This window comes from Hemitrygon akajei, chromosome 13, assembly GCF_048418815.1.
Source record: "Hemitrygon akajei chromosome 13, sHemAka1.3, whole genome shotgun sequence".
In the NCBI taxonomy this organism is placed as follows: domain Eukaryota; kingdom Metazoa; phylum Chordata; class Chondrichthyes; order Myliobatiformes; family Dasyatidae; genus Hemitrygon; species Hemitrygon akajei.
In genome coordinates, this window is record NC_133136.1 from 17,075,046 (window position 1) to 17,087,828 (window position 12,783).

Sequence of the window (12,783 nt, forward strand, 5' to 3'; positions counted from 1 at the left end):
TTATGAAAAGCATGTTATTCTTTTAATTATAAAAAGTGCCTTAGTAATTAATAGGGAACCAACATCATTCATAGGCAGATCACTGTAAAGTTACCTCTTCCACGTAATCATGACCAACAGGCTGAACATCGCTCTGCAATGCAGCAAGTGCATTTATTGGCTCCACCACTGCCTCTGATTTGGTCTCTTGAACAGGTGGTGTTGCCAACTTTACTTCAGGTGTTTTGGCTTCTTCAATTATAGTTCCTGTAGTCTGCAACTTGTTACCACCTAGAGAACAATTCAATACTTCAACCAGTCAAGAATTTTTTTCTCTCTCACAACTTTGTTTTAAAAACACAAACAGTAGCTAATTTCTGCATTTACATTGCACCTGGGGTTCAGTTGAATGCATGACATTTTAAATCAAATTTAACAGCTGTCAACATCAATGCCACAACCAGGATTTCATTTTAAATTTATCCACATGAAGTCAAGGTTAGGGCATTTAGAACATAACTCAAGAGTTTCTATATTTACTGTTTGGCAACCATATTTTTGTCATGACAATTATTATTCTAGTTCTTCCTTCCAGTTTTCAATCTCAAATATGGCAAATAGGGTAGTCAGATACTCTTCAATTACCACCTCTGGGTGGTACTCAACAAGTTAGCAAATAGGAACTGTAGTTGCAGCAGAGCCAGCTTGTTGATTGAAAGTGAGATGTGCAAGAAACTTAATAAATCTGTGTACTTGCCTACAAAAGTAATCTTCGGAGTTGGTGCTTTTTTTGCAGTAAGCACCTTATTAGCAACATTATTCACAGACACAGCAGCAACCGGATTAGTCTTCACAACAGTGGAAACAGTGGGAGTTGCAGTGGCGGCACCACTGCTGGATCCTGCAGGTGGACTTGGAGTAACTGGCTTGACAGAGGTCCCAGTTGTAGTTGTAGTTGTTGTCTGACTGCCCATGCTAGGCTCTGTTGATGGGATGGGCTTGCCAAGCTTTGTGTGCAACTTGACTACCTATAAGATACAAAATTTTTTTAAATGGAGATTAATTTGACATTAAAGCAAGTTTGCTAACAGATGTAGGAATTTTTAAATGAATTAAACTACGAAAAACTATTTTCTTAAAATTGGTTTATAAACTTAAATAAAAAGTCAAAGTTAATAACCACAACATGTTGTGTGTTAGGATCTGTAAATCAATTATGTATATTGAATAATTGAAAAACGTACAAAAACAGAAATACTGTATATTAAAAAAAGTGAGGTAGTGTCCAAAGGTTCAATGTCCATTTAGGACTCAGATGGCAGAGGGGAAGAAGCTGTTGCTGAATCGCTGAGTGTGTGCCTTCAGGCTTCTGTACCTCCAACCTGATGGTAACAGTGAGAAAAGGGCATCCCCTGGGTGTTGGAGGTCCTTAATAATGGACGCTGCCTTCCTGAGACACTGTTTCCTAAAGATGTCCTGGGTACTTTGTAGGCTAGTACCCAAGATGGAGCTGACTAGATTTACAACCTTCTGCAGCTTCTTTTGGTCCTGTGCAGTAGCCCCACCACCACTACCCTCCATACCAGACAGTGATGCAGCCTGTCAGAATGCTCTCCATGGTACAACTATAGAAGTTTTTGAGTGTATTTGTTGACATGCCAAATCTCTTCAAACTCCTAATAAAGTATAGCCGCTGTTTTGCCTTCTTTATAACTACATTGATATGTTGGAACCAGTTAGATTCTCAGAGATCTTGACACCAAGGAACCTGAAACTGCTCACTCTCTCCACTTCTGATCCCTCTATGAGGATTGGTATGTGTTCCTTCGTTTTACCCTTCCTGAAGTCCACTATCAGCTCTTTCGTCTTACTGACATTGAGTGCCAGGTTGTTGCTGCGGCACCACTCCACTAGTTGGCATATCTCACTCCCGTACACACTCTTGTCACCACCTGAGATTCTACCAACAATGGTAGAGCCTTGCATGCAAATCCATTCTCATTAGCAAAGTAATTTACGAATGCAGTGGGCCAAATGCAATTACAACTGTTATACAAATTTGTTTTACTCATTAAACATTTCACAGAATTGTTACCAAAATTTGACAAAGAAGCTATTAAGGAAGGTAACAAAAATTTAGTCAGAAAATGGGAAATTCCAGAGTCAGGTCTGGCAGCGGAAATAGCCAATGGCAGAATGATATGGTGAAAATTCAAGCCATTGCCGCAAAGACCTAAGGTATTTTTGCTTAGCCACTTACCTGAATATTTGGACAAAAACTCACTGAAGACCTCTCAAATAAGAATACTAAGTCTGAATTTGTCTCAGGCAGCTACCAGGTAAATGAATAAACAAGAGTCTAGATGTGGAGTGTACAAACCTTTCAGGATTGTAGACCTGAAAGGTTACTGAGATAGCAAGCTTTAATGTCACTTAAGATCAGAAACAATGAATTTTAAATTTGTCTCTTATTTAACAAATAGTCAGCATTGTTCACTGAACAGAAGGCAGAAAAACAATGACTGATGAAAGTTGAAACATGGGCTTCAATATCTTGGGTGAGCTTAAATTCAAAACTGGAATTACGAGAAGCATGCACATGAACAGTCAGGTCAAGCCAGGCAAACCAATGAAAGAGGGCTTCAGTAACATAGAAATCAGGCAGTGTTATGCAGAAAGGAATAACTAGGTTTGGTGTTGGCACACATGCAGTCAGAACCTCATCTTTGGGTCAAGTAAGAATGCAACACCTAGTCCAACTTCAGACAACTATCAGGGAGGAAATGGAAACTTGTTGGGGAGCAAAGGGAATACAACTCCAATCTTTGCAGTTCCAATCTTTAAACCTTTCCAAGTCTCTCCAATGCTGCATCTTCCAAACATCAATTTGAGAAAATCAGTACAAGAGGTCAGTTAACGTGCATATATAGAAATTTACTCACCTTTTTTTAAATTAAAGTTTCTTGGTTATAGAAATGCAAACGATTTACCTTCTGATGCTTTGCTCCACGAATATGAGCTGCATATGCATCAGCCCCAGTGCAAGAGACGTCACAGAGTTCACACCGCAGCTGATTTTGAATGCTTCGAGCAGTCCCAGTATTGCTGCTTTGATTAGTAGTCTTTAGAGCAGCTTCCTTTTTCTTGTGTTTTTGTCCTTCCAAATGTTCCCTGTAAGTCTGAGGAAATAGAAAGTTTTGATTTTCCACCTGAATGGTAAGCAATGAATAACTTTTCCAACTTAAGGCTAATGAAAATAAACCATTATTTGTTTGCTCAAAGGGGGAACAGATATACAAAACAGAGGGCAAATAGCAGGCTGCTCTGGGTCTTTACTAATTCAAAACAAATAACAATTCCATAAACTTGCCTCATTTTTCTAAACCAAATACTTATCCAATTTCACCTGCTTCAAGAAAATAATGTCCACTTTAACTACTCTGTAACAAGAGACTCTATGCTGCGGTAATTGGCACACTATTTCCAAATACCGTAACCAAAAGAAACAGCCAGTCCTTCTTTGCAGTTCCAATCTTTAAACCTTTCCAAATCTCTTCATTTGTCAGAAATATTGGGGCACCACAATAGCATAGCAGTTAGAGTTACACTATTATAGTTTGGGGCATCAGAGTTCAGAATTTGATTCTGATGCTGTCTCTAAGGAGCTTGTACGCTTCGAGCAGTTCCAGTATTACTGCTTTGATCCACAAAGAATTATATATGGTGACATAAATGTACTTTGATAGTAAATTTACTTTGAATTTTAATGTTGGCATTGGAAGCATGGCGACAGTTGTAGGCTACCCCCAGCACATCCTTGATGCAAACAGTACATTTTAATGCATGTTTCATGTGACAGACAAATGCAGTCCCTAAGATAGCGCCAGTGAACCATGATCTACAGGCTACGTACAATACTGGTGATGGGGCAGGTAGTGTTGAGGAAACAGGTAAGCTGCAGAAGGATTTAGATTAGGAGAATGGGCAAGAGTGACAAATGAAATACAATGTTGAAAAATGCATGGTCATGCACTTTGATAGTGGAAATAAATGTGCAGACTATTTTCTAAATGGGAAGAAAAATCTGAGATGAAAAGGGACTTGGGAGTCCTTGTGCAGAACACCCTAAAGGTTAACTTGCAGGTTGAGTCAGTGGTGAGGAAGGCAAATGCAATGTCAGCATTTCATTTCAAAGGGTCTGGAATACAAGAGCAGGGATGTGATGCTGAGGCTTTATAAGGCACTGGTGAGGCCTCATCTTGAGTACTGTGAACAGTTATGGACTCCTCATCCAAGAAAAAGTGTGCTGGCATTGGAGAGGGTTCAGAGGTTCGCAAAGATGATTCCAAGAATGAAAGGGTTATCATACAAGGAACGTTTGATAGCTCTGGGTCTGTACTCACTGGAATTTAGGATTGTGGGGGGGGGATGGGGGGGCGAAATCTCATTGAAATCTTTCCAATGTTGAAAGGCCTAAACAAAGTAGATGTGGAAAGGGTGTTTCCCATGATGGGGGAGTCTAGGACAAGAGGGCACAGCCTCAACATAGAGTGGTGTCCATTTAAAACAAATGCAGAGAAATTTCTTTAGCCAGAGGGTGGTGAATTTGTGGAATTTATTACCACAAGCAGCTGTGGAGGCCAGGTCATATTTAAGGCATAGCTTGGTAAGTTCTTGATTACACATGGCATCAAAGGTTACAGGGAGAAGGCCAGGGAGCAGGGCTGAGGAGGGACAAAAAGGATCAGCCATGATTGAATGGCAGAGCAAACTCAATGGACCAAGTGGCCTAATTCAATTGCATATCTTATGGTTTTCTAAATATACCTCCTAAATTATTCCCACTATAGCATGTAATTTCCCTCTGTACAATGTACTTTTAAATCAACTTAATAATCTACAATCTTCTGGAGATCTCAATGGACTTGACTCTCAAACAAGTAGTAAAGCACCCTTAAGCAGACAAAAGTTCATCACCATGGCTGGAAGCAAGGAAGGGGGGTGGGAGACACCAAACCAGGCTGAAACAGAAATGTGACACCATCTTGTTAGCATATGAGCAGTCACTGGAGACCAAAATTGAGGACCTGAGGGCAAGATTGCTGCATCAAAGGGAAAGGAGAGACCAAGACACGACTTACCCCTAGCATGCCAGATATGGCGATCAGACCCGAAGGATAAACTCTTAGTGGTGCTCCGATGTCACAGTTTGTCAAACTTGTGTTTCCCCAACCTTGGACAGATAACAATCAAATGCTGTCCGTTCTCATCTGTGATCCTCACCAGAGTTTATACCAGTGGGCAACTATAATCAAGCACTCGAGATAATGCATAATGCTGTCACCAACAAGAAAAAGTCCATCCCAACGCATTTTTAATCACAGTATGGGACTTCTACCAGGCTTGTTTGAAAAAATTCCCTGTCCAAATTCATCAACACCTATAGCACTGGAGCTCCCAACACAGTAAACCACAGTTATACTAAAATAAGGAATGCCTACTGTACCATGCCCAGAATACATTTCAAGAAATCTGATCACTTGGCTGTCCTTCTACCTGCATACAGACAGAGGCTAAAGAGCATAGCTCCTGGGATGAGAACAAAAAGGTAGTCGTGGGAGACAGAGTAGCAGCTCCGGACTGCTTCAAGTTAATGGACTGGGTTGTGTTCAAGGACTTATCTGTGGATCTGAACGAATACACCATGATTATAACAGTGGTAAACAAGTCTGTCCCCACAAATCATTCCATCTTCCCCAATTAAAAGTCCTGGATGAACCATAAGATCTGCGACCTGCTGAGGGTCAGATCAGAGGCATTCAAGTCTGACAACCAAGCAAGTTACAGGAGCCCAAGTATGCTCTCCCAAAAGCTATCTCACAAGTAAAGTGGCAAATCCAGACTAAATTTGAATCAACAAAGGATGCTCAATTGTTGTGGCAGGACTTGAATGCCATCGCTTCTTAGAAAGTAAAATCAAGTGCCATAGGCAACAACAGGGTTTTGCATCCAGATAAGCCCTATGTTTTCTATTCTTGCTTTGACTGTCAAAACATGGGAGGGACCATCACAAACTCCCAGAGTCCCCAATGATCCCGTGATTTCAGGATGAGGCTGACGTACAAGCATCCTTCAGGAGGGTGAACTCACGAAAGCACCCGGCCCAGACCAGGTACCTGGCCAAGTAATAAAGAGCTCTGCTGATCATTGGCTCTTCACTCCACTGGATCATCTAGACTGCAAAGACGCATACATCAGGATGCTTTTTATCGTCGACAGCTCAACATTCAATACTATCATCCCCTCAAAGACGGAGGGGGTCAGCAACTTTAAGTTCCTCAGTGTTATCACTTCAGAGGATGTATCATGGGCCCAGCGCGTAAGTGCAATTATGAAAAAGTACGGTGGCACCTCTACTTCCTTAGGATTTTGCGATGGTTCACCATGGCATCTAAAACCTTGACAAATTCCTATAGATGTGCGGTGGAGAGGATATTGACTGCCTGCATCACAGCCTAGTATGGAAACATCAATGCCCTTGAATGGAAAATCCTACAAAGAGCAGTGGATATGGCCCAGTCCATCACAGGTAAAGCCCTCCACAACACTTAGCATATCTACACAGAACAATATCAGAGGAAAGCAGCATCCATCATCAGGGGACCCCACCCCCCCACCACCCAGGTCATACTCTGCTCTCACTGCTGCCATCAGGAAGGTACAGGAGCCTCAGGACTCACACCACCAGGTTCAGGAATTGCTATTACCCTTCAACCATCAGGCTCTTGAACCACCACTTTCAAGGACTCTTCATCTCAGGTTCTCGATAGTTATTGCTTATTTATTTATTATTTCTTTCTTTTTGTATTTGCACAGTTTGTTGTCTTTTGCACACTGGTTGCTTGTCTGTCCTGTTGGATGTGGTCTTTCATCGATTCTATTATTGCTCTTGGATGTATTATGCCCACAAGAAAATGAATCTCAGGGTTGTTTATGGTGACATTCATATACTTTGACAATAAATTTACTTTGACTTCATTCAGGTAGGGCTAATAAGAGGCAAAAATCACTCAAATCATGTAAGAGCTTGCTAAGGATTATTCCCTGCCATTATTAAATACTGGCTTTTATTATCACCACAAAGTCTCCACAGGAACATCCTAAGAGGCTGCTATCTACTAAAACTTTAACAGGAATAACCAGATAAATGTGGCTTCAGTGGATTATTTCATAGCAAGAAACTCAGCTCCTTACTCCCAAAGTCTCTAAATTCTCTACAAATGAAAAATCACTTGTCTGGAAGACTGCAATTCTAACAAGACTCAAGCAGCCAGAAGCCAGACCAAACCTCCTGATTACATTACATTCACTCCCTTCACCATTAGTGCACAATGGCTGCATTGTGTATTATAGAGTGCATAAATGTCACCTACCAAGGCTAATTGAAAAGTACACCGAGCAGACCCACCAACTTCTACAATCAGGTAGGACAGCTGGTGCACAGTAATACTATCAGCTGTCTTACCTGATTGTAGAAGTTAGTGGGTTTGTCCAATTGCTCACTATCCTAACAGCTCACTCATCGTTAATGGGTCAATATACCTTACTTCCTATCCAACAGAACTACAAGAGTACCACAATCAGAAATCTATGGATCATGCTAAAATAAAAGCATTTATTTATAAATACGTCTAAATTTTCTTTTTAACTCAACTGCTGCATTTCACATTCTAAACCTTCCCAAGCTCTACAAGCAACAAAACAGAATCCTGCTTCAGGAAGATTGCAGAGACCAATTTATGTTGGAAGTTAACTGCAGCAATGGATATCTGACTTCATGTCCAGTCACAGTTGCAGAAAATATCCTGCAAACATGAACCATAAATCAACAGTTAACATTAGTCTAACACTAGCACATTTAAAATCCAATTCATCCTTACCTGTGGCCCGGCACAACTGATCTTACAAACATCACAGTAATGGATCTGAGGTTGCTTGGGGGGCTGCTTTGGCTTCTGCTTATTCTGGAAAGGAACTTTCTTAGTGAAAGTGCTCCCAGCCCAAGCTGCAGCTTGTTTTTGTTGTTGCTGTTGTTGCTGCTGCTGCTGTTGGTAATAGGAAGATGCAGCAGAATACACCGCAGCTTCATATCCAGCATATGTAGCCCCTATAAAATAAACAAATTGTTAATCCCTCACAGAACTTCCAAGCTTTCAAACACAAGAGAATTTCAGTTTTGAGAGAAAGATTATAAACTCATCACTATGACATAATATTAAAGTATTTCTTAGTATCTGTAGGATGCTCATCTTGAAGCCAGAAAAGCAAATCCTGTGTTCTTGGTGACTAATGTTGTTAGATTTAATTGATGACCCAGTGAATTTTTTTTTCATGCTATTACTCTGCATGAATGCCATATTGTATCTGAAGATATTATCATTCAACTGGATCAAGGGAGTTTTAGAGCAAAAATTTATATTTGTGCATGAAAATATGTTAACAGTCCACAAGAAGCAAATCATATCAAAGTCAATATACAAATTTGATTTCATGCTACTCAATTCAAAAAAAAGCTTGAAAGCTGATTCCCAACATAGAACAATCTATTTTAAAAAATCCATACCCAAAAGGCTCAAGTTTCCATGTGCCTTTCCTTGGAAATTTGGTATTGCATCTTTGAATCTATGCTTGTTTATATTTTATACGTACCAGTATACGTCACAGCAGTGGAGCTATATGTACCACTTTGTGTATAGGATGGAACCACAGTGGCAGCAGCTGCAGCTGCTGGCTGCACAGTAGTCGAAACAGGATAAACAGTAAAGGTAGTAGTCGGGTTTGGTGTAGCGGGCTTGATGGCCGTCACCTGTCGAGTCTGTTGAGCTTGTGTATATTGTGTAGCAGCTTGACTGTATCCTGCCTTGGCAGCTGGAACAAAAACTTAACTCTTAGGAATTTATACAAAATAGTAGTTTCTCATCAATATTCGTTAAAACCATTAGTACACACAAAACCCAATTTATAATTCATCTACTCCAATATAGTATGCCGCTCAATGCAGTTCAGATGACCTGCTGCTTTAATATTTTACTCTTTAACACATTAGTTTAAACATACATTTACATCTCTAGTCACCTTTTCATAGATCAACAAATAGGCATTTCTACTTTCCCCAGCTGATGGTATCCAGAAAGTATATCACCCAAACTTAGCAAGATATGGAGTAGAGCAGGGGTGCAAAGACCTCTTGCTTAATGGTATTGGTCCAAGCATAATGAGAAAAGGTTGGGAACCCCTGGAGTAGAGGCTTATTTTTGTCATCAGATGGAGTGGGAGCGCCAAAAGGGAGCACTTGTTCCAAAGACCCTATAAAGAACTTGTAGCCAATTATACACCTCTCCTTTCCATTAAATTTTGTTAAGGAACTCTCAATTCATTTCTAATTTCTTAACACAGCTGCAGACTCACCAGCTTGATAGTAGGCTTCAGCAGCAGTTGGCTGTGGCTGTGCTGCAGCACCAGGCTGTTGATAGTATTGTTTACTGTCATAGGCTATTGCTGGTGCTGTAGAGCGCACATATGTGTAAGTATCCTGAAATAGAAGGATTCAATTAAAACTTTATCTTAAAGTTTTAGCTTTTAAATATGAACTGAAAAGCAGACTTTTTAAATAAACTTTAGCCTAATGTAGTACATGAAGAGCCAGCCAGTGGTGTAGCGGCATCAGCACTGGACTTCGAAGCGGATGGCTCCCAAGTTCGAATCCGGCTGGATCCCAACCGGGTCATCAGCAGTATCTATGCAGAAGAAAGGCTTGGCAACCTACTTCTGTATCTTGCCCTATGGGCACCCAACAACATAGTACATGAACCCATATCAGTATCTATCTTCATCAATGTGCATAAAAACTGATAGTTCTTGGATTCTGGATAGTTATGAAATTGATACAAGTTATAATCAAAAATGCAAATCTAACTATGCAACATCTCTAAAAATAATTCAGCCTTAATGTTTTAAAATGATAAAGCAATATGTGGAATTCTTTCTATTTATTTTTTGGAACATGTACATTGCTGGCAATCCAAGGATACTGTAGAAAGTGCAGACTGCAGCAAACGTAGATGGACGGTATTAAAAGTGAATGCTCACACTTGAATACCCCCACCTCACCCCCCATTTGAAATATCGACACAATTCTATTCTAACATGCTTTTGCCTTGGCCTCAAAACCAATGTGATTCTATTCACCCCATTGTTCAATCTCCTGAAGAATGACAAACAAGAGAAAATCTGCAGATGCTGATGTCAACTGTACATTTTTCCATAGATACTGCCTGACCTGCTGAGTTCCTCCAGCATTTTGTGTGTGTTGTTCATGAAGAATGAGTCATGTTGTTAAGTATCAACCTACCAAAAATTATTTCTCCATCTCTCTGAAATGATAAAGCTTCTATTATATTCCCCTAGCCTCCAATCTCCCATTATATATTTTATATACCCTGAAAAAAAAGATGTCTATTTTACAATTCTAACAATGCAAAGCATTGAACTCTATTCACATAAACAGACAAGCTATTTTAAAAAAAAATTGATTAAAAATGCATTGTGCTGGTAGCTTATATTAATTTTTCCTACAATATATAATTTATCTCTCTTCCTCCTCTGACACTTTGTGGGGGGAAAACTCTCTGGAATTAAGAAATACAGTTACAAAAAGTGATCCAATCCATACCTGGTAATTTTGCGAGGTGACCGGTGGCGGTGGTGGTGGGGCTTCTTGCTGCCGCTGCGTATATCCATAGTCTGCTGCAGTATGGGTTGTTTGGTATCCTCCATAGGCTGCTGTGGCAGCAGCCGCTGCAGCTGCAGCAGGGATCGGTCTGGCTGCCGTAGCAGCAGCTGCAGGAGCATACGCTGCTGTGACAGCATGAGCAGCTACTGGTGCCTGGTGGACTGTATAGCTGCCAGCTGTGGTTGGATGGGAGTATGCGATGCCAGTGGCCGGCTGTTGGCTAGTCAAAAAGACAAAACGTTCAGTGTTTAGAAATACAAAACCTGAAACGGACGCTCAGAATTTGATTTTGACAAGCTACATCTCAGAAAGTGCCGAAGAGATTGGTAGGATCCAATAGGTACAGAAATGTTAACTTGCTTTAGATTTAATGTATTAGTTCAAATATTTTGCTTTAGCTGTTCTATTCCAAAATGCTTCTTTTAACATGATAAACTGCAATACTTCTTTCCAATCAGGTAGAATGTTGCCTTTTCTAGGGGTTCATGAGTGGTTTCTTTGATCTTAACCCTGTACCCTCAGGTGGAGGGGGGTGAGGGGGCAGCAGATGTACTGTACCAAGAAATGACAGAGTGTAACAGATTTAAGTGCTACTTCCTTAGAGTTGAATAGTTTTCAATTGCTTTTGAGCTAAGAGGGATATTGAGTGACTGTGGAAAGTTCTAGCAGATTCATTTCTGCCCTAGATTGTAGCTGACACAGTCTGTGATCAGGGCAGCAGAAGGAAAAGATTATTCATTTTTCCAACTACACAAAAGCAACAGTACACCATTCTCCATTGTAACCAATCAATACAATTATGGTTAATATGCCATAGGCTTCAACACCACTCCTCTGCCAACTTCCCATGTCCCTCAATTCCAAAGTCAAATCTATTAACTTCTCTTTAAATACCCACAGTGACTCAGCCTCCACAATCCCAAAGGTTCATAATTAGAGAGAGGGTCACCATCCTCTCCAAGAAGACACTATGGATTCACTTTTCACCCACTCAGCTCACCAATATCCAGATGCAGTCATCATAACACACCCACCAGCTTTCTTCATGCCATTCGTCCCCTCTTAAAGTTTGCTAATACAGACTACAAATGCATATTGATCCTTGTAAGTTGAAAAAGATACATTTGGACTCTGTATTCCATATATTAATTTGGCCAGAATAGACTGGTGGAGGTTGCAGGAAAATTGAATTAAACAAAGTTGGCAAGCGGGAATACTATTCAATGTGAGCATGAACAACAACTCAGCACAGAATGTGAGAACACACTGCCAACGTTTCTTGATTGCAATATAGACTAACATAATTCAAAGCAGAAGAACACAATATTTGTTTAATGTGAGAACACACTGCCAATGTTTCTTGATTGCAATATAGACTAACATAATTCAAAGCAGAAGAACACAATATTTGTTTGCAAAACAGCTTATTTCTTCGCCACCTAACCTTCACTGGTATCAAACACCGAAATGTATCAAAGCCAATGTATTCACACCAGACAAAGTAACATCTTCCAATACGTCAGTGGAAAGAGTAAGCCGAGACAAGTACAGAAGCACAACACAGTTAGTAGTCTTAACTGCATTTATTTCAGTGCAAGGATCGTCACATGTAGAGCAATGTGCTGAAAGCATGGATCAGCACACGGGATTATGATATCGTTGCCAACACAAAAGCAGATTAAGAGAAGGACAGGACTGGCATCTTAATATTCTGGGTATAGAAGTTTGAGATATGATAGAAAGGTGCAAAAGAGGTGGGTGGGGGGGAGGCAAGCCTGCATCAGACAATTAAGCTACATAATGCAGTGGTGATCATTTTGATGGGATGATGCAATAGGCCTCCCACTAGTCAGGAATTAAAATAGATTATACAGGTACAGCATAGAAAGGTTAAAAGGAATTGGGCTGTAGCAGTCAGGGATTTTCACACTACCCAATGTTAACTCGGTTTGCCTCAGAGCAAGAGGCTTAAATGAGAAGGAATTGGTAAAATGCACAAAACCATCCAAGGA

The 12,783-nt window shown here is 40.4% G+C and overlaps 1 protein-coding gene across 3 annotated transcripts in view; it reads right to left on the reverse strand.

Annotated features, from left to right (window-relative positions):
* Positions 1–12,783, reverse strand: part of zfr (zinc finger RNA binding protein) — a 67,290-nt gene that overhangs the window by 35,208 nt on the left and 19,299 nt on the right. For all 3 annotated transcript variants that reach the window (XR_012101222.1, XM_073064197.1, XM_073064196.1), the window contains exons 4-10: positions 10,712–10,991; positions 9,448–9,571; positions 8,689–8,907; positions 7,920–8,146; positions 2,970–3,158; positions 737–1,007; positions 95–270 (exon numbers count right to left, since the gene is read on the reverse strand). Coding sequence is in view for 2 of the 3 variants with exons in the window: in XM_073064197.1 (XP_072920298.1) it covers positions 95–270; positions 737–1,007; positions 2,970–3,158; positions 7,920–8,146; positions 8,689–8,907; positions 9,448–9,571; positions 10,712–10,991 (1,486 nt within the window). In the remaining variant the exon portion in view is untranslated. The remainder of the gene's footprint in view (positions 1–94; positions 271–736; positions 1,008–2,969; positions 3,159–7,919; positions 8,147–8,688; positions 8,908–9,447; positions 9,572–10,711; positions 10,992–12,783) is intronic.